Source organism: Misgurnus anguillicaudatus, chromosome 22 (assembly GCF_027580225.2).
Source record: "Misgurnus anguillicaudatus chromosome 22, ASM2758022v2, whole genome shotgun sequence".
NCBI classification, from domain to species: domain Eukaryota; kingdom Metazoa; phylum Chordata; class Actinopteri; order Cypriniformes; family Cobitidae; genus Misgurnus; species Misgurnus anguillicaudatus.
In genome coordinates this window covers 9,315,327-9,337,963 of record NC_073358.2, presented here as the reverse complement: position 1 = coordinate 9,337,963, position 22,637 = coordinate 9,315,327, and the positions used below count along the sequence as shown (strand labels likewise).

Genomic DNA, 22,637 nt, shown 5'->3' with positions numbered 1-22,637 from the left:
GATGAAGTGAACTCCACTGCTTCGTTCTCATTGGTAGTCGCTAACAAAAGTCGCTCATAATTTGCATAATTTTTTTTAAAGCTGCATTCAGACTAGCAGCAACTAATAGCAGAGCGACGCAATCTCATTGATTTCAATGGAAGCTGGTAACTTCCGGCGACATGAACGACAGTGACCATTGGTGACGAGATAGGGGGTGTCCAGTCGCTCGAACAAAGTTGAGAAATGTTTAACTTTATTCGTATGAAGTGAATCGTAGAAAAAACACGACTGTCATAAAACACTAATAAAACTCCCCCCCTAACCCCAAGGTGACAGGGGCAAAAGCAAATCGTACAAAAATTTACGAATGTGGTCATATGAATTAATATGATTTAGCCACCTCATAAAATTTGCACAAATTGCCATGAAATCGCATTGATATAGCCATTAATGTTTTGGTCCCCCCCCCAATGTTTAAGATATAGATTATGGCCTTGTTCAAAAACATGGATTAAACAGATGAATATGTGACCCTGAAAATGCAGCTATAGCCATTTTTAGTGATTCACTGTTTTTTACATAAACTCATCCTACATAATGTAAAGAACATTCTGTGGAAATATAAACATTGCAATCTTTAATATTGACTGAATAAGATCATGTCAAAGACTAAAATCAAACGTTGATGCTAAAAATTCCATGACCCTGGATTTCATGCACAGGGTCACATATAAGTGAAATGCAGAAATTGACAGAAAATGGCCAAGATGTTTATTCACAATCATTTAACATTCTTTGCACATTCTTAAATACAAGTTTATAGTGTTAAATCATATTTTTGTGGTGGTGGTTAAACAAATGGAGTACAATTTAATCACAGCAGAATCTTTTCTAATTTCTAACTTTTTCCAACTAGTAATCAGAATTTGGGTACATTACGCGTAAATACACAGAATTAGTTTATTGCAAAGAATTTATTGCAAATCCTGGCAAAATCTCTTGTGCTTGCATTTAATCCTTCAACAGCAAAACAAACATGTTTTGGTCCCAAAGTCAGCATTCTTCACATGAAAGTGCATAGCAGCAAAGCAGATGGTTTATATGTGAACTTGTGAGTGGTTTGCTTTATGCTACGTGTGTTATTTAAACCACAATTCAGCTTAAAATACACATTTGAGGAGTTCAGATGCAAAACCCTCTTACCGTGGGTTCACACCAGCCGCGTTTGAGGCGTCAAAATCGCGTCTACCGCGCCTAGTTTGCCGCTTGAACAGTTTCATGTTACTTGCTTCATTTGCGCGTGAAAGCCGTGCGTGAAATTCTAGTCATCCAGACATTCACGCGGAAATTCGCATCAAGGGAGGGGCGTCTGCGACTCCGCTCGCTTCCTGTAATCACTTCACTAGAGGAAGCTCCTGATTGGTTAACGCGGCGCATTTTCGGCAAAGCTCAATTTTTTTCCAAGTCTCGCGTTTGTCATTATGCTGCGTACACAACAAACGTGAGACAACGCGTTCCTAGCTGTAGTATCTACTCATGGGATTTAATTTCATTTCATGCGATTTTTCACTCTTCTGCGAAGATGCGTATAATGCTACGTACACACCAAACGCAGGGCATCGCATTACACGCTCTAAATTACTCACAGGATTTAACTTTGTGTCATGCAAATTTTTCGCTTGAGTTTAATATTTTCAACTTGGGCAAAGACACGTTTGAGGCGAATAGCGCGTTTTTGCGGCAAACGCGCCACCCATATCGTGTCATTCACATTGCCCCACGCGAGGACGTGTCTAATCGCATATTTGCAATGACTTTGTATGTAATCTACTCGCGCAAATTGTTAAACTCGCATCTGGTGTGAACCCACAGTTAGATGAATAACGCGTGTTTTCGCACAATCACGGCGCCCAATTTATGTCATTCACATCACCCTGCGCGAGTTCGCGACTATTCATGTCTTTGCATTAATTTTGTATGTAATCTACTCACGCAAATCGCTGAATTTGCATATTGTGTGTACGGCCCATAAGGGGCGGTTTACATTTTGTGTCTTAACCCACACAGAAAACACAACCACTTTCCTCCTCCTTTTCAACACAGTATTCTGAAACATTGAAGTATTTTCAACTGGCTGCGGCGCCAACACCCCTGGATAAAAGAGCACGCAAAAACGTTATTTTGTGTGCGGCGCATCTACATTCAAAACAACGTATTTGCACAGTCAAAAGAGCCCAATTCAATTTATCTTCCGTGCACTTAGAGGATTCTGCCAACAAAGTCCTCTAAACATCAATTGTTCAGCAAAGCGCTATTTCTGAATTATCTGAAGCCAGGATAACGCAGATTTGAAGTGAAAGTATTTAACTTTTTAAAGGGATAGTTCACCCAAAAATGAAAATTCTGTAATCTTTTATTTACTCTCATGTTGTTACAAACATGCATAAATGTCTTTGTTCTGATGAACACGAAGGAAGATATTTTGAGAAATGATTGCTTTGGTTACAAACATTCCTCAAAATATTATTCTTCGTGTTCATCAGAACAAATAAATCAAAGATGACAGAAATTTAATTTTTGGGTTAGGCATATGTCTGTTGACTTATCAAAGCACCGTCAGTCAAATACATTTCACAGAGGAATGCCCTAATAAACTGCCGCTCGCTCAAATCCATTCCACTTTACTCATTTAGCTCCATTTCGTGTTTCACTACTTTCACTAAAAGCAATCGTTTAATTAAAAAACATAACATCTACTCCAGAAAATGATTTGGCCCCACACACATTTCTTCTGCTGCCAATGCCCATGGTTATCATTATAGTGTCATTTTTGACAGAAGTGGTGTTTAGAGGATTTTGCATCCGAGCACCTCAATTCCCGTTAAATGCTTTCAACGGCATTCAGACGCTGTTAAATTTGACACTGATAAAGTGTGCAAAACTGTCTGTGAGATTCAGTATTAATGGATTAGCTTTTAAACAGAAATTCTCACTTGGATATGGTGGGTTACAAATTAAAAGTATATGCTATAAATTAGGTAAGTGGTGTTTAATAAGTTCTAGGAGGAAGAGGTATTCCTACAAACAGTTCACGGTCATAACATTCATTCATTCATTTACCAGCATTAAGATTGAAACCATTGTCCATGTACCACAATCTTTCTACAAATGCAGTGGTCATATTTAGGAAAGTTGTGCAACCCACAGGGAAAGTAAAATACATTTGTTTTACAAACGTAAACATTTACATAAATGCAGCGGTTTGGCTCGCTTCCAAGTCTTTTATCAAACTATTACATTTATTTAAATAGAAAATAGAGAGAGATAGTAGCATATCTGCAAAAATATTCACCATTCAGAGTGCGAAACAACAAACTTGTATGTGATTGATTGATATCCCTAAGAAAATATTGTTAGTCAAGGGCTGCTCTCCATGATTTTCAACTGTATTGCCTTGATTTATTTCAGGATTCCAGGCCATTATAATCCTCTAGACAACCATAGGCACATTCGGTACTTCAAGATTTCCTCACTGGAATGTGCTAGAAGCTCATGCATGGGTGGAAAACGTCACGTCACAAAAGCATGACCTCGGCACGGCAAATGGACAAAAACTGATTTTTCACTTCCATCAGCTTCCTTCACGGTCGACTAGATCTGAACTGATGGAAAGCGATGAAAACTGATCCTCAAAATTCAGGAACGAGTGCTCGGAATCTTTCTCCAGCATTTTCTTCCAGATTTTTACTGAGAGAACAGAAACAGGTTATGAATGGTACAAAGGTATCAAATCAATGGTACTTTCACCTCTATTATGTAGGAAATACATTTTTAGGTGATTCTCATGAAATCCAGACTTAGAAGGTGTCCAGCATCAGATTTTTTAAAAAGCCCTCAAAGTAAATTTTTTTGCACATATAAGATTAAGGTCTGAACTTACTATAACCATTATTTTTTAGAGGATTTAAAAAATATTTCATAATATGCCTGAAGAAGATCTTACGATCGAAACGTCGCAATAAATTAAAATTTTGCAAGTTATTAGTGTGCGGGATATCTCTTGTGTATATATAGAGAATTATTAAAATCTTTTAGATTATCATTATAAAAAATTATCATTACCGCAACATGATATTACATTAAATATATGCATTTACAAACTCATGTTTCGGTAATGAGAACTTAAAAGTTGTCTAGATACTACGACAAACAAAATTTCAACTTTTATCCGGAGAAAAAAAAATAAGAACTGCTTACCTGGTAGCCATCTTGTCACAGTTTGTTCATTGAGGGCTTAAACAATGATTGAAAATTGGTCTTGGACACATTTATATGTGGACCACATGTTTCTTTACTGTAAATGTTTATAGTATAACATGCACTGAAGCTTTACATTTTTTGATTTTTTTAATTATAAATATTTTCATGTCAAAGAACCCAAATCCAGTCATGGACACGTTGCGGTAATGACAATTTCCCCATTAAATATGAAAAAAAACAAAATTGGTATGTACGATGTCATTTGATATCATGTGCAAAATAGTACATGAAAAGATGTTTGTAACTGTATGCTTCTTATTTTGATACTCTTACTTTGCATTTATCAAAATATTTCATGACACCTCATAAGTCTAATTTCGGGAGAGTCACCTTTTTGCTTTTATAACAGCGTCCAAGGATTGCATGAAGAAATCATTCACAGTTAACAATTTTCGGTTAAGCCTCTTTTCATACACAGTTAACATTCAATACCCAAAGCTAAAATGTGTTACACATTTAAATACTGGACAAACTCAATAAGAGGTCACAGTAATGCGGGCAAAACCATTTAGCAGCACAAAATTTGTTTAGCAAAAAATAAATGAGGACATACTGTACTCTGGCTCTTCGGTTCCTGAAGGTTCTTCTGATGTCTCCTCCTCCTGTTCCTGATCCTGGGGTGAAGCCTCTAGATTGGCAATCATCACCTCGTAGGCCGTCCTGGCCTCAGATGATAACTCGATCATTTTGTGATAGTGGTCCTGTGGCCGTGACAATTGTGTGCAAAATGCGATGAAAAGAGAAGATATACATGCAGTTGGCATCATTTATTATTTTTTTATTATGGCATTGGAAAAAGAGCGACACACTAAAGCTTTTACCATACTTCTAAGCAGCAATATCCTAAAGATATTTCTGACTCTCACCTGTGCACCGTCGTAGTTAAAGATGCCCACTAAGCTAACAGGGACGGCTTTGCTAACACAGCGGCCCAATGCCTTTCTCGACAAGGCGAAAACAAACGGCACACCCTGTTCCCGACATGTGTCAATGATAGTGTGAAGTGCTTCATCTAGACCACCTGCAAAACCCAAGACCACCCATCAGCTTTACAACACGTCATTTGATTTGTTGGTCGAAGACCTCTTTTCACCGTTTCAAAGCTCAACATGAAATTTGGGTGAACATTAAAGTGAATCAAAAGCAACATGATTTTGTGAATCTGTACAATGAATCAGAATGTCGATTCAGTACTGTACCTTTGGACTGAATACGTTCGCAGTTGGGCGATATGATAACGCACTTGACCTTCCTGAGTTTGAGATGTTTCAGGACCTCTCTGAGACCCATGACCAGTCGACGCTTCATCCGGGCCTTCATGGGGTCTTTCTGATAAAGACGATCCTGAAACCTCACCAGCTCCTTCAGTAAAGTGGTCACACATTCATCTACATCTTTGCTCAGCACCTGGTTGCAGTAGCTGAAGAAAAAAACATCAAGTATGTCAATTACAGACTTAAGGGGATAATTCACATAAATTGTGGAGAAAAAAAGACTCTTACTCTCTGAACTTCCTGCTGTGGATTTTGGGAAGATTAGGGTTGGAATTGGGATTTAGTGTCACATTTTCCGCCATGCCGTTATCCAATGCGTGATTAGACTCGAAGGTGGGATGGTCGATCTCTGGTTCTTCAATATCAACAAGTTCAGAGTCGTCACCTAGATCCAATGACAAAGTCAGTGACCTTTTCATACACATGGTACATTCAACACAGGGTTGCCAAGTCCACGGTTTTCTTGAAATAGGCTACTTTAATACTGTTGCCGTGGGTGGGCTGTTTATCACTTTCATGGGTTGAAGCAACACCCAATAATGTGATATTTAGCCCTGGGAATACAAATGTTTGCAGAAGAACCCTAACAAAATTGCAGGTATTCCCACCAGAACACAATTTTTACTGGAGACCCCCCCTTGGAACGCAATTGGGCTAGTTTTAAGCAGTATTTGGGTGGGTTTTGCTGTGAAACCTGGCAACCCTGATGCAACATGACCAAGCAAGATAATGTTGGAAAGATTACATGACAGTTTATTGAACAATGTCACAGTGGCTGCTGTTTTTTCATCACCTGTGAGATGTTGGTCATGATCAGTCAGACTTGTTTCTGAAGGATTCTCATCCGTTTCTATTTCGCAAGCCTGAGTGACCAGTCGGGCTGGGTCTGTCTCCTCCAGCAGGCGGTTCTGTTTCCTCTCCTCTCTTTCTCGCAGAATGACCTCAAATAATAAAAGCAAAACATGTTTTACTATACCGTCCACTGAAAATTTAAGTAAAGAAGTGTACAATTTCTGTGCTACTAAAGCCCGATTTATAGTCGTGCGTAAACTCTACGCCGTAGGTTACCGTAGCCTGTGCGTAGCCTGATGTGCACCTCGCAAAATTTTTAACAGCACATCAGTTCTACGCAGACCCCAAGCGCTGTGATTGGTCCACCAGAACCCCTCCCGTCAGGTAAAAAAACTGCGTCATAGGTATTTCCGTTTGCGACGGTGAAAACAAAGATGAGCCAAGTTGAAGAATGATTTAACTCAAACTGCAACAAAAGTCAATGTTTATGTACTTCCATCATTGCTGGTCTTCTCAAATCATACACAACAAGTTGCTGTTTCTTCTTCGTTTGTGGGTTAACTTGCCAACCTTCTTCTTTGACGGTCACGCTGCTACTGTGGTTACACGTGTGGATACTGCCTACCAGCGGTCTGCGCGTGTGTTTGCAAAAGTATAAATGAAAACTGACGCGGAACATACGCCGTAGGACCTACACACAACAAAAACAAGCCCTTAACAGCACCAAGCAAAAACATCTCAATGGTTCACCAAACGTATGCCACCGATTTGCAGGCTGGTTTTATATGTGGGCGACATGAGAACTCGAGCTCATCTTACTCGTTTGAGAGGTGTTGGTTTTTTCGCTTTAGGAACTTCTCGCTGCTTTCCCTTTTTCACTAAAGGACAGGTGGAGTCCAGCGGGTTGTGAGGGACCTTCTCTTGCTGCCATGCCTTCTTCTGAACTGAAGGCTCCTTATGGACCACAGGCAGAGCTCCACCAACTGAGACAACAAAAAATACGATTTGATTATTAGCTTACATGTGATGGCAAGGCAAGACAAGTTTATTTCATACACTGGGAAATTCAAAGTGCTTTAGATAGAAATGAGAAAACATACATGATATACATGAGAATTTAAAATAAAAACGAGATTTTATAAGGATTTGCATTTTCCATTGACAGGTTAACTATTGCTCAGAAAAGGACCTTGTTAAACGGACACTTCACTTTTTTTGAAAATATGCTCATTTTTCAGCTCCCATAGAGTTAAACATTTGATTTTTATCCTTTTGGAATAAATTCAGCGGATCTCCGGGTCTGGCGCTAGCACTTTTAGCATAGCTTAGCATAATCCATTAAATCTTATTGACCATTAGCATCGCGCTCAAAAATGACTAAAGAGTTTCAATACTTTTCCTATTTAAAACCTGAGTCTTCTGTAGTTACATCGTGTACTAAGACTGACGTAAAATTAAAAGTTGCGATTTTCTAGGCCGATATGGCTATGAACTATACTCTCATTCTGGCGTAATAATCAAGGACTTTGCTGCCGTAACATGGCTGCAGCAGGCGCAATGATATTATGCAGTGCCCGAAAATAGCCCCCTTGGTAACTTTCAATAGCAGGGGACTATTTTCGGGCAGTGCGTAATATCATTGCCATGGTACGACAGCAAATTCCTGGCGTTAGTATGACGAAGGTTTTTTAAGCACATAATTTATAAACACATAATTTTTCTTTTTATATACAGTACTTAAAACCTTACTGGATATCATATTGCATTTTTTTTAAACAAGTTGTCACACATGGCACTTTCCTTCAATATGGTGCAGCCCTATTAGATGCTGTCCTACAAAAACTTTCAAATGGATTAGGCAAATATGAAAATGAACTAATAATATTTTCAGCCAAATACCTGAGAGCGTCACCGGCCGTTGGTCTTGTTTCGATTTCTTACACTGTTGCTTCTGCTCAAGGACGGCCAACATGTTTCCCAGGTCAAGCTGAACGGGAACTTTAGATTTCTTCTGACTAGTCTGCAGAGTTAAGGGGTAAAACTCAACTTCGATAAGTTAAATAAAATCTTGTTTCTGTCCTATCTTCTTTAAATGCATCAACTAGTATCCCGTTTGACATTGCACTGCGTTTATTCGAATACCAACCTGTTGTTTCTTCGTGTCACTAGAGGCAGAAGTGGATGTCGATGTTTTGTATCTTATCTCTTCTTTCTGTGCTACAGAATGTCCTCTGAGTTCCTGAATCGATACAATTACAGATGGTCATAAATGAACAGGTGTTCAATTTTTGGCATTTAATGACTGCATTATGAATTGTTGCCTGCTGGCCTCTGAATAAACTCACAGACGCAAGCGACAGGCCCGGAAACTCCTCTTCATCCTGCGAACACAATGCCAAGTTATTATTCAGCAGCAGTGTTGGGAAAAGTTACTTTTAAAACTAATGCATTACAATATTACTAACTAATTGCGTTACTTTTCATGGAAAGTAATGCTTACGTTACTTTTTAGTTACTTTTGCGTTACTTTTTCTTGGCTGAGGCTTGATTTCTTTCAGGCCTTGCAGGTGTTTTTAATGAATACAAAGTTCTGCATTCAGAAATTGCATATTTCATCACAAAAATGTCGAGCTCTGCCCTGACATCTCAGTTTCTGACTCAACTGTTCCCACACAGGGGTGTACACATAGAGTGGATAATGTGACTACATATAGTTTAATTCAGTAAATAATTTTTTTTAAATCAAATTAAACTAAAAAAGTAACTTGCATTACTTTTTTTGTAAAAGTAACTCAAATATTAATATATGTACATTTAAAAAGTAATGCGTTACTTGTAATGCGTTACCCCCAACACTGTTCATCAGTTATTTATAAATCCATTTAACCACTTTGAATCTCATTGAAAATTACATTGATTGACAGACAAATAGATTTTCACTTCAAACTTTGGAGGTTCCTGTTGGATCAAATGTTCTTCTGGTATCTGCTCCTTCATGTCCTCTGGGGTCTTTTTAGTTTTCTTCTTTTTCTTTCTCTTTCTCTTATCGGTTTTCTGCTCTGCTGGTTGTCCTGATAAATCCTCCTTGACACAATAAACAAAATGTTGGTTTGCGTGTCCATGTTGTACAGTATATCCTGAAGATGCTAAATGTACCTGAGATGATCCGTTGGATTTGGGGCTTTTCTGGATAACTTTTGGAGGCTGAGATGCAACATTGGCCCAGGATGGAGGTCCAGTGGGAACACAAACTGAATTATCCTGATCTAAATCAGATAGGATTAGAAACAATATGTTATCATTTATTCATCTCACAATGTAATTTTAAAAGGTCATGATGATGTTTACATAATTTTAATTCTTTTCCAATCAGCACACATTATTTTAAAACAAGAAAAATTTGTCTTTATAATATTTCTCAAACAAAAAGCAATAATTTACTCTCCTACTTTCCTTTTCATTACAAGTCACTAAGCATCACCTGTCATATAAAAATAACTTTTCATGGTCCAATCAATTCCTGATGATTCATATTAAGTCCTGCCCTAAAATATTTTAAATGCTGCTCCATGTTGAATTCATCCTGGTGTTTGGAAAAATTTTACCTGCTGTTACAGCTGATGGAATGTCACATTTTCCGGTTGACGGGACATGCCATGCCGACGACTTTGTTCTTCGCTTTGGTACATTCTAACATTAAGAAAAAATTGGCTTGCTTCAGTGAACCAGAAAAAACACATATTGGTAATAAGTTTGTGCTTGAAAAGCACGTTGTGTTCTTTCTCTGATACCACCATGCATGAAAATTACCTTGCAAGTAACTGCTGGTGAACTTTGACGCTCTTCTGGCATTAGTGAACCACTCGCCGATGGTTCCAGGTGCCAAGAGTTTAGTGCAGGGTTACTGGGTGTGATGTCACCCAATTCAGGAAAATCTGCAAGTTGCATTTGAAAAGTGCTGCTGCATGTCACTGCTGACTTGGCTTTTTCAGTAGGATCTGGGGAAGGTTTGGTCCCTCTGTAACCTGAAAATAAAAGTGATTTTAATATTTTGTCAGAAAATTATGATTTTAATATGGGTTTTAAAACTTACAATTACCTTTTCTGTCTGAAGATCGCCTATTGATTCTTTTGTCCTGAGATGAAGGATCCGATCTATTATCTTTCCATATCTGCAAGAGTACAAATAAATTTAAATCTGCAATAAAATATACCTGCAAATGGGTATGCATGGATACGATTCATTTTACTGTATTTTAACTATCGGCAGATTTTGATACCACAACAAGAATGACCGATTCGATTAATTTTGCCAATTTTAACTATCGGCAGATTCTGATACCAAAATGGCTAGTATGCACCAATACGATTAATTTTGCCGATATAGATTTCAGCTATCAACAGATTCTGATACCGCAATGGGAATGACCAATGCAATTGATTTAGCCAATTTTAACTATCGGCTGATCGTGAAACCAAAATGACAATCCAGCGATGCAAATAATTTAGCTGATACCGATTTTAACTATCAGCTGATTCAGTTGCAAATATTTGCCTTTGCTTGCTTAATCTTTAAAGGGACATCTTTGCCATCAAATAGGTTATCAAGTGGTTAATTAATAAATTATCGGTTTGTTATATCAGCTATAGCCAATATGTGGATGGTTTAAACTGATTAAAACATAAGCGATACATTGGTTCATCTCAATTTGGTCACTTGAGATTATGCTGTCAAATTAGTTTTATCATCTGTAAGGTTAAAAAATATATAAATCCACTATTAAACCTGCAATACAAAAAAATTAAATCCACTATCAAAACTGTAATGCGATTAATACCGATTTCAACTATCGGCAGATTCTGATACCTCAATGGGAATGCACAGATATAATTAATTTTGTCACTACCGATTTTAACTATCGGTAGATTTTGATTACCGATATTTGCCCTTGCTTACTTAATCTGAAATTCTGTCGTTACAATAAATATTTTTTTGATACTGGTTTAACTTAACACACGTGTTTGGATACTAGCTAGTTTATTGCTGCATCATCAAATCATTAAAAAAATTCACTATCAAAACTGCAATACGATTAATTTAGCCAATACTGATTTCAACTATCGTCAGATTCTGATTCCGCAATGGAAATGCACCGATATAATTAATTTAGCCACTAACGGTTTTAACTATCTGTAGATTCTGATTACTGATATTTGCCCTTGCTTACTTAATCTGAAATTATGTCGTTAAAATAAATATTTTTTTATATTGGTTTAACTTAACACATGCGTTTATGGATACTAGCTAGTTTATTGCTGCATCATCAAATTATTTGTACTGAATATGGAATATGGACTCAAACAAATGAGCTGATGAAATTCAAACACTGATCACAATGATGGTGGTTTGTTGCAATTAAAACTCAAATGTGCTTTTCTCTGCACTAAATGGCAGTGCTGTGATTGGATTGTGCAGATTAAGGGGCGGTATTATTATAATAAAAGCTCATTATGACATCATAAGGAGAGCCAAATTTCAACGACCTATTTTTTCATGTGCTTGTAGAGAATGGTTTACCAAAACTAAGGTAATGGGTTGATCTTCTTCACATTTTCTAGGTTGATAGAAGCACTGGGGACCCAATCATAGCACTTAAACATGGAAAAAGTCAGATTTTCATACCATGGCACCTTTAAAATGCCGACATTATAAGAGAGGCAGAAAGTAAGATAAAAAATACAAATACGACAATGACAATTTTCAGAGGATATCCTTACCATCGAATAGGTTTTCGACACCCTCAAGATCAGGTTATTATTTAATTATCGGTTTGTTATATCAGCCTTTTTTATGCTACAGGCGATATGTAGATAGTTTAAATTTATCAAAATCGGCCGATACATCGGTGTATCTTAACACGAGATTATGCGGTCAAACTTGTTTTATCTTACTAGACCTTTTCGGTCTGCTTCATTTTGAGATCAGCAGTCCTGTTGGGAACGCCGTTGTGCCCGTGTTTTCTCTCGGCTGTGTCATGCTGAGATCTCTGCCTTCTTTTGAACCAGTCTTCAGGTGAGGATTGACATGTCTGATCTTTAGGTTGAGTTCTGAAATACAAAACAATAAGTAAACTGATAATCTAACTAGCTGTACAGATTCTGATAGTGTAAAAGAATAAAGATTCATATTTGCAATAATTCTCATTATAATAACCTTTTCATATTCTCCATTTCTGTTTTCTTGTAGTAGATGGCTATGCATCCAACAAACTCAGCTGATCCAAAACTCCAACCCTGAATATCTATGGGTTCAAAGAACAGTGTTGAGAAAACAACATGCACAGTGAAATTAAAATGGCAGGCTTAAAAATAAATATACACTTGAATAAACGTTTAATATGACTAAGCAGTGTTTAAGTAAACGATACTGCATCTGTGTGTAAAATATTAACAGTTATATAATGGCGCAGTAAAGATTAAAGGTTACACACACTAGTAAACAAAATAGTAATGACTAGTAATGTCATAAACCTCTCAATCAAAGTCAGACAGTTTCCAAACACGCTTACCTGTCTGGTACACCTCGTAATCATCTGGATTTAACTATTTTAACTAGCTGTAAGTAAACGTGTATGTTTTGTAAGGCTGATGTCGTAATAAACATCACTTTGGATTGGTTAGCAGTCAGCTAAAAATCTCGTCAGCAGTAAACAACATGCAAACTTCTTTGATTCGAACCTATACCTATCGACTACCACCTTACATGTCAAATTTAACATCATAAAGTCGCATGTTTAGTTCTAGACAGCTTTCAGCAGCTCTTCTGTGTCGTGCCGAGCCATATGGGATTTCTAGATAGATCTTTAGACAGGCGTCTGAGCTCGTGTAAACAGTTGAGAGATAACGAAAGGGTTTTAAATGATATTAAGATAGTTCATACCTTTCGGTCTTTGATAGACTCCATTTTAAAAACGCGTACCCCCTCTGAGGTAAAACTGCTAGGCCAAATAATAAAGATTAATCTCAAAGTTGACAGGCTAGATGAGGGACTTTTATTATGAAATGGTCTGTTGATTTATTCGACTTCATGCAGCGCTGCGCAGATAGTTCCGCGAGAGCGATTCAAAGCCCACTATTCGAATCGCTCTCGCGGTACTTTAATGTCAAACTCCAATCTATCCGTGCAGCCCTGTATTAACTTATTAATTATACATAGGTTAAACTCAAGGATTTTTTTTTAATGATTTTATTTAACATGGTTGAATAACACAAAAGCATTACTGTTATTATATTAGCCAAAGTTGTGCCATGTTATAATAAAAATTTAAAGTTCGGCAAAAAAGTGATTGTTTATCTTTTAGCATTACAATCTAAATAATTTTTAATAATAAATAAAAAACACTGTTTCGCGTGATGAAGTTCATCTTTATTTAAAAAAAAATCTGATTGAAAAGTTACATTCAGTCATAAAAAATATATAATTTTTAATCCAAGCATCCCCATATTTTTATTTCAGTAATACATTTATATAAACGTAGTAAAGTGTTGTAAAACATCTTCATGATAATAAAGTTTTGTTAAAAAAATACAATCATAAAACATTCATAAAGTATCATAATAAGCATCGTACCGTAATGTATGTCTATAACATGTATATCTTTATCTGTATATCTTTTTTTTACAATCTATGGTCTATAATCATTCTAGGCTCTACTAATAGTACCTTTTATTGGTTTTCATAAAAACTGCACACATTTCAGATGGTTAACAAGTGTTCCCGTTGCTCGTTTGGTATAGCATTGGGTTAACAGTGCAAAGGTCATGGGTTCGAATCCCAAAAAACACACATACCGATAAAAAAAAGTACAGATTGAAGTCACTGCCAAGCATCTGCCAAATGCATATATGTAACAGTGTCAGAGGTCTGATCAGACTGAGACTCCATGTCTTATTCCTCCTTTTGTCTTTTCAGTCTGTTCAGTAAAATCAGAGGCACTATAAGGGAAGCTGAACTCAACATAAAGCATACTTCTGGTCCAGCCAACCAGTACACTGAAAAAAAAACAACACACAATCTGGTTATGGTTTGTGGGTGAGACATTTAAGCAAGGTTAAAGCATTTGTTTACATAATTACATAAGTCATCCACAAAAGCATTTAAAACTGTTAGATTATTAGGTTACTTATTTACCTGATGAAGCCACAGTAGGGCCCAGTGCACGGGCTAAAGCTCCAAGACTCCGAAGGATTCCCATTACTGTTCCCTTCTGACTAGATGAGCCTAATACAGCAACACACATAATTTAAACATCTCATCTCATGATGTTCTTAGAAAAAAATACTCAAAAAAACTCACCATGCCCAGAAACTTGCGCTGAAAGGCAAGGAACAACGATTGCAGCAGCTGCAAAATTATAAAATAAAATGTTTACAAATACAGCAAAAACTGCATTAAAAATGCATTACAACTGCATACTTGCTTACCAAAGGAGTACAAAAACAAGCCAGAATAGAGCAGTGTCAAATTCCATGCTATTCCAATGAGCAGAAAGGCCGGTATAAGCAATATAATCGCCTGAAATAGAAATGAAAATAAATATTTGTGCGTCTTTTAAGTTGTAAATAATTAAGCGAGTCACAGTCTTAGTTCCAAGAAAGTCATACAAAAATAGCTGTTTTAATAGACTTGTGATTCGTTAATGCATGAAAGAGTTTACCAAGCTAACAGTCTGGATCTGATGATCCGGTTTGATCCTGCGGGCATAGCCTCCCTGGATCACAGCCATGGTGATGCCGATAAAAAAGAACATTTTACCCTGCTGCATGCTAAAAGAGAAGACATGAGCATTGAAATTATTAAAGCACAGATAAGGGGGTTACATGGGATTCGGTTATTGCTAAACTGATGGAAGGGGTACATCAGTAGTGTTTTACTGTGGGTGCTGGGGTCACTTCAACCTTTGCTCCCGATCCATCATTCCTGTTGTTTGTCATGTACAATAAAAATATTAAACTTCCTGGTTCCTTACGGTCTTACAGAAATGAACTTATGAGCTGCTTTGTGCGTCACACCTCATGACCCTGACCTTAAAATCAATTAACTTTGACTGACAATGAGAAGCTTTATGTTACATGAAATGTAATGAATGCTTAAATTTTCAGAATTTTCAGCTTTAGTTATAGTAGCTTAGTTATAGTTATAGCTCTAGTTGCACTGCAAAGAAAACATTGCTAAAGTCACTGGACATTTCAAGATTTTGTGCCGTTGTGTTTTTTTACGGTACTTTACTGTGGTATTTAAGCTGTACCTGGAAAACTGGAAGCGCTGGTGTGTTAAGAAACTCAGGGTGAATTCCAACCCGGAGAAAAGAAACAAATATGTGAAATAAACCAGTCCGAGCCTTTTCAGATTTTGCATTCCTAATGGAAAAATGGATAAACTATTACAAAGAAATACTGTGATGCGTGTTCTATTTTATTATACAGTATTACTGCAAAACCGTTTCAAACATTGGACTGACTTTGTTCAGAGGGTGGATTCTCTGTTCTTGTGACAGCAGTGAAATTGAAAAGTGCTGCGGGGTGAAGAAGATCTCCGGATTGTTGAATGCCTGGAGTTCCTGATGATCCCTGTGAGGTATAAAACATGAATTATTTCCATAATGTCAATTCTAATTTAACTAAATTTAAACCTGTTTAGGTAAAGATTACAACTCAAATGTTTAGGTAAGCGTGCAAGTTTCGAGATAATGATTTGTTAGGATAGGACAATATTTGGCCGAGATACAACTATCTGAAAGTCTGGAATCTGACGGTGCAAAGAATCAATGATAAATAATAATGATAATTCATTTTATTTTTATATTTAAAATAGGAAAATTACTACATTTCTTCATGGAACATGATCTTTACTTAAAGGGATAGTTCACCCAAAAATGAAAATAATATAATTAAGGACTCACCCTCATGTGTTCCAAACTCGTAAGACCTGTTAGAGTTTAAGATGTTTTATATTTAGTCCGAGAGCTTGTTGAACCTTCATTGAAAATCTACGTACGGTATACTGTCCATGTCCAGAAAGGTAATAAAAACATCATCAAAGTAGTCCATATGACATCAGAGGGTCTGAATGTGTTGAAGCATCGAAAATACAATTTGGTCCAAAAATAACAAAAATTACTTTATTCAGCATTGTCTTCTCTTCGGATGACTTATGACGCGGCTGACGTGTTATCTGGTGCGCCCCAGCTGTTCTTTTTTTGTGTGTGTGTGTCCGGGCTTCGTTTACAGTCTGAAGGAGACGCACGTTGTATATTTGAAAAAAAAACTTCGCAAACATGTCTGAGGATAACACGTCATCCACGTCACTGCAGTCACGTGACTTTAATCTCGCGCATGCGCTTTACAACAGACATGGAAGAAAAGACAATGCTGATTAAAGTCGTAATTTTTGTAAAATGTATTTTTGATGCTTCAACACATTCTAACTGACCCACTAATGTCACATGGACTACTTTAATGATGTTTTTATTACCTTTCTGGACATGGACAGTACGTAGATTTTCAATGAAGGGTCAACAAGCTCTCGGACTAAATATAAAACATCTTAAACTGTGTTCCGAAAATGAACGGAGGTCTTACGAGACATGAGGGTAAGTCATTAATGATGTTATTTTCATTTTTGGGTGAACTATCCCTTTAATATCCTAATGATTTTTGCCATAAAACATTTATAATTTTGACCTATACAATGTATTATTGGCTACTGGTGCTACTTTTGTGGTACAGGGTTGCATATGTTACAAATCTAAAATACTATTTTTCCAAAGGCATCAGTAATTTGAATTATATTGTCACCTTGTTGTCCTTCTGTAAAGTCTCTGGTAGTGTGAAGAAAATGAAAAGCAGATCTGCTAAAGAAAACAGGACGGCCAGCATGGCGGGTCCTTGATAAAACATCTCGCCGTCTTTGAGCCTCAGAGCGAAATATGCTCCCATTAACGGCCCCAATGTGAATCCCAAAGAGAAAGCAACACCAATCATTGCCTGACAGTGCAACAAAACAATAGATTATGAAACAAAATTACAAAATAAAGGTAATGTGTGAAAGGTATAGAGAGGTAAAATTATGTCATCATTTATTCACCCTCAAGTTGATCCAAACCTGTATAAATTTCTTTGTTCTGCTAAACACAAGTTAAGATTGAAAAGTGTTAATAGCCGAATAGCTTAGGGGCACCATTCACTTCCACAGTATTACTTTTTCATACTATGAAAGTCAATGGTGCACCAGATCTGCTTGGTCACAAACATTTTTAAAACATCTTCCTTTGTATTCAACAGAAAAAAAGAAATTCATACAATTTTGGAACTTAAGGGTGAGTAAACAATGACAATTTTTTTTCTGTGAGCTCTCTTGAAGTAAACTCTTGAAGTTACAAATAACTCACCATTCCCTTGCTTCTTGCTTTAGGGCAGGGCAGGTCAGCCACAACAGCAGTGCACAGACTGACATTACCCTTACAAATCCCACCGACTACCCGAGACAGGAGGAAGATGCTAAAACTGTGAGATAAAGCCCACAGAACGTAGGAGGCCATGAGGCCCACCTAAAAACACAAGGAAATATTTGTTCATAATAAGTTTTCTATCTATCTATCTGAAAATGTATAGATTTTAAAACATCCACGGTACAGTGTTATGTTAGTTATATAACTGAAATAATGGATGTATCAAATAGATGTGACACAAACAAACAAACAAAACCCAAAGTCCAATATGTTCATTTTTTTTTCATACATATGTGCAAAAGTCTCATGCAGGGTTCACACCAGAAGCGGTAGAGGCGGCAAGCGCGAGTGATTTACATGTTAAGTCAATGCAAAGACGCATAGGCATCCTGCGGTGGCATGGCGCAAATTGAGCGTTGCCGCGGGAAACGCGCGAGTTGAAAAATCTGAACTTCAGCGGATTTCCACGCTGTGTTAACCAATCAGGACCTTGCTGTAGTAGTGACGTGATTACAGTAAGCGAGCGGAGTCTCAGCGGTGTTGATGCGACTTTCCCATGACGCGAATTTCTGCGTGAATGTCTTAAATGACTAGAATTTAACGCGGGGCTTTCACGCATGAATGAAGCGAGTAAACTCATGCAGGGTTCACACCAGACGCGGTAGAGGCGGCAAGCACGAGTGATTTACATGTTAAGTCAATGCAAAGACACGATTAGGCATCCTGCGGTGCTGTATGCGCGTTAGGCACGGCGCAAATTGAGCGTTGCCGCGGGAAACGCGCGAGTTGAAAAATCTGAACTTCTGCGGATTTCTGCGCCGTGTTAACCAATCAGGACCTTGCTGTAGTAGTGACGTGATTACAGTAAGCGAGCGAAGTCTCAGCGGTGTTGATGCGAATTTCCCATGACGCGAATTTCCGCGTGAATGTCTTAAATGACTAGAATTTAACGCAGGGCTTTCACGCACGAATGAAGCGAGTAAACTCATGCAGGGTTCACACCAGACGCAGTAGAGGTGGCAAGCACGAGTGATTTACATGTTAAGTCGCGATTAGGCATCCTGCGGTGCAGTATGCACGTTAGGCACGGCGTGACTGGCGCGAATTGAGCGTTGCCGCGGGAAACGGGCGAGTTGAAAAATCGGAACTTCGGCGGATTTCCGCGCCGTGTTAACCAATCAGGACCTTTCTGTAGTAGTGATATAATTACAGTAAGCGAGCAGGGTCTCAGCGAAGATGCAGAAGCCCCTCCCATGACATGAATTTCCGCGTGAATGTCTCAAATGACTAGTATTTAACACGGGGCTTTCACGTGCGAATGAATCGAGTAAACTCATGCAGGGTTCGCACCAGACGCGGTAGAGGCGGCAAGCATGAGTGATTTACATGTTAAGTCAATGGAAAGACGCACTTAGGCATCCGGTGGTGCGGTACACATGGAAGGTGCGGCGCGAATGGCTATTAACTCTAATGACTATAGTTTCACGCACGAATGAAACGAGTAAACTCAAATGTTCAAGCGTCCAACTGCGAGCGAATAACTTGTTTTTGCCGCCTCTACCGCGGCTGGTGTGAATGCACCATTATGCCACCATGCCAGAATTAGATTTATTGTTTTTGCAATGTTATACTGATCATATATAATTGTTCCTCAGTCACTTTAATAGAATACATCCAGAAAATACAGGAAATGTGTATACAGGTATAGTATAAAATGTAAACTGATGTGTCAAGTTTTTAGGGTAAACTCCCCTTCCACTTGGGCAGTAGCAGGAAACTGCAGGATCTCTTAACCCATAATAAAATTCAATCCTAATTTCTAATTTTAAAGAAATTTGTCTTTTTACTTCATTCTGCTCAAAAACCCTCAAGATGTGTTTAGTGCCAAGAGAGGTCCCATTTTTGTATACATATTTCCTGTATTTTCTGTTTGTATCCTAATAAAATAGATTGAAAAATAAATATGGATGGACATTAAAACTTCTAAAACAAGTCTGGTGGTGGTGGAGGCCTAAGACTTTTGCAAAGTACTATACATCATATTACAGTAGACATATTATGGTATGCTCTATACACACAGTTGTTAGAAGCAGCAATGGTTTTCTTCCATAATCATCTGAAAGAGCCCCAGTGATGGGCGATGACAGAAATTGTAGAAAAGAGTAGAGCGAACCGATCAGACCTGAGACATCAAGAGGAAACAATCAATGTAAAGATTCAATACAAACGTGCTGTGCAATTTTAACAAAACCTAAGGATCAGTAATACTGAAGTTACCTCCGAAAAGAACGCTGTTATATTTTGTTTCCATTGGAACTCCCACAGCCCCTCTAAACCAGTCCACTACGCTCTGTAGTGAACGATACACGCTGTCCTGTAAAATGCATATTTGGACATAAATGCAGTGTGTGAACACAACATCCCTTCAATGAAAAAAATCCACCCATTCCTTTTACAGTTCCCATTAAACCAAAGCCGCCTCATTAGACATGTTGTTTAGATTCTCATTAATGTGACATCACACTGACAAACCCCGCCCACAGCCATATTTTTAAGAGTGCTAACCTTAAAACAAATAAACAATGTATAACTCTATAAAGATCATCTTCTCACCCCTGTTTGACTGTAATGGTCCAGGATAGAAGGCAGCAGGGGAAGAATTAATGTGAAACCTAGAAGGTCAAGCAGCAAAGCCAAGAAAACCACCCTGATGACTCTGGAAGATCGGACATCTTCGGCTTCTGAAGTCTTCTCGCTTGCCATTTCTCCACTCCGGTTGTCCCAGGGATTTTGTTACTGCAGAAGATCCTTGAACCAACTCATGTGCTCACTGAACTGAAGTGATGCTTAACTGAATCACATCGGTAAAGATCAACAAGATTACACTGCTGTTAAAATTTTTATGATCACTTCCTCATTGTTTACTCATATTTTTGCTCATATTTTAAAAACAGTATTAAAGTCAAACCTATGGGAATGACGTTTTTAGAAATGTTATGGAAGTCACTTTATCAAGCAGCTTTCTTGAGGTGCTTCACTGCTTTTTAAACAGAAAAGGAGAAGTATTGAAGAATCATCCAATTTAAAAGTTTCTTTAAAAAGTTTTTTGTATTGAAAAAATATTGCCACAATTAAACGTGTTTTTACAAAATAATTGCAAACATTAAACATATGCCTTCAGATCAAGAGGTTGTGCAAAACATTACTAAAGTGACTTCCATTAAAAATAACCGGTTTTTATTATATTTTTTGTCTTAAGTATTTTTTGTTGTTTGTGTAAATTAAAATGTAACACATTTCTTAATATTACGTATTTCAACGTTACGTTACGCGAGAACCTTCTTCAATGAACATGACATTTTAAACAGGTTTAAGACAAGTCAGTTCCTTCTAAAACATACAAGGAAACCAGAACCGCCCAGGCGCTACCTGGATCTAGTTTGCTTAATAGTCACCACTTAACCACGTTCTACTCTGAGATTTACATTCACATTAATATAACCTTACCTTAAAATCTCAGCGTTCAAACGGTGTTTACAGGAGATGAAGATGCGCTATTCCCACGCGCTCGTGAACACATACACACACAAGGGTTGATCGACTTATGTAGAGCTGCGCAGAGCGTTCGGCGTATGACATCGAAGCATCGCGGGAGTTATACAAGGGCTGTTCTTTTGACTCGCTCTCGCGATGTTTTGATGTCTATCCCCGAAAGGTCTGCGCAAGTTCTGCAAAGTCGAACACGTTCACACACGCAAAAACAGTACCAGGAAGCGCGGTGTCTGATTTCAACAGGCTCGACGCGACTGTGACGTGTCGATATTACTTTGAATGGAGTGGGACTCATTTTCAGCCCTGGAGTTTCATGTCTTAGACCGACCCACTTTAGTTTACGACTATATTAAAATAATATAATTAAATCCTCAGTAGTTTATAAGGCTGCAATAGTGCACTATATTCTCTGCAGGCTTGCAATTAATATATTTTCCAAAAATATAATTTCCAATTCAGTGCAAATACAGTAGTCCTAAAACAATTATGATTTTGCCATATATATCAGCCCTACCATAAGGTATTTTAATATTATTTAATTAAACTTATTCAAATAAAGGAAAAGGAACAAATGTGTTTGTTTTCCCCTATATATCTATTTTTAATAAATGGTGGGTCTTGAGATTACCTGTTGGGTTGAAAAAGTTTGGAAACCCTGATAAAGCAAGATTTATCAAGTATTCAGGGGAAACAGATGGAAAAATAAAAATCCTTATCTTAATCTGTTTAGAAGAACTTAGATCCTGTATATTGCCAAATAATGTATGGTAGGCCTCTTGTGTCAAAAAGAACAAATATATAATGTACTTTCAACATTTTGATTTTCCTTGAGAAAACATCATATTAATATGACTATCTATTTCATGCTAACGGACGCGTTTTGCATGAAATAGATGAAGAATAACTATTCATAGATTATTCATTGTAACATCTATAGCTTAGATAAAAAAATACATTTACCTTTTAGAGGCCGTTTCGTGTTCACAAGCGAGCGCTTTGAAAAGCAGAAGAAAGCGGCGCGTCCTGCGTTGTCCGTACGTTTTAGATGTTTATGGACCCTAATTATGATTATGAACGCAAGATTTACTCCGTGGTGGGGGCACAATGACATTGGGCAAAAAGCGGGGGGGGGGGGGGGGTGGGGTTGGCTGCTGTGGGTGCTGTCAGCTTAGGGACAGCAATCTTCAACCCGGTGTCATGATGACCG

At 37.7% G+C, this 22,637-nt stretch overlaps 2 protein-coding genes across 4 annotated transcripts; both read right to left on the bottom strand.

Annotated features, from left to right (window-relative positions):
* Positions 1–730: 730 nt before the first annotated feature.
* Positions 731–13,463, bottom strand: secisbp2 (SECIS binding protein 2). 2 transcript variants are annotated; one of them, XM_055200761.2, is made up of 18 exons: positions 13,309–13,463; positions 12,583–12,670; positions 12,326–12,476; positions 10,468–10,540; positions 10,179–10,393; positions 9,974–10,058; positions 9,525–9,634; positions 9,309–9,452; positions 8,714–8,749; positions 8,515–8,607; positions 8,268–8,388; positions 7,188–7,351; positions 6,370–6,517; positions 5,805–5,961; positions 5,502–5,722; positions 5,169–5,323; positions 4,856–5,003; positions 731–3,729 (listed from the first exon to the last, which is right to left on the bottom strand). In XM_055200761.2, the coding sequence occupies exons 2-18, from the start codon at positions 12,597–12,599 to the stop codon at positions 3,614–3,616; spliced, it is 2,154 nt and encodes a 717-aa protein (XP_055056736.2). In that variant the 5' UTR covers positions 12,600–12,670; positions 13,309–13,463; the 3' UTR covers positions 731–3,613. The 2 variants fall into 2 exon arrangements, with proteins under 2 accessions (XP_055056736.2, XP_055056737.2); XM_055200762.2 differs by lacking the exon at positions 13,309–13,463 and adding an exon at positions 12,938–13,256.
* Positions 13,464–13,770: 307 nt separating this feature from the next.
* Positions 13,771–22,517, bottom strand: mfsd10 (major facilitator superfamily domain containing 10). 2 transcript variants are annotated; one of them, XM_055200766.2, is made up of 13 exons: positions 22,391–22,517; positions 20,492–20,729; positions 20,156–20,252; positions 19,957–20,060; positions 17,819–17,977; positions 17,226–17,414; positions 15,890–15,998; positions 15,677–15,788; positions 15,086–15,194; positions 14,853–14,943; positions 14,725–14,772; positions 14,560–14,649; positions 13,771–14,420 (listed from the first exon to the last, which is right to left on the bottom strand). In XM_055200766.2, the coding sequence occupies exons 2-13, from the start codon at positions 20,639–20,641 to the stop codon at positions 14,317–14,319; spliced, it is 1,362 nt and encodes a 453-aa protein (XP_055056741.2). In that variant the 5' UTR covers positions 20,642–20,729; positions 22,391–22,517; the 3' UTR covers positions 13,771–14,316. The 2 variants fall into 2 exon arrangements, with proteins under 2 accessions (XP_055056741.2, XP_055056739.2); XM_055200764.2 differs by lacking the exon at positions 22,391–22,517 and adding an exon at positions 21,386–21,644.
* Between the last annotated feature and the right edge of the window lie 120 nt (positions 22,518–22,637).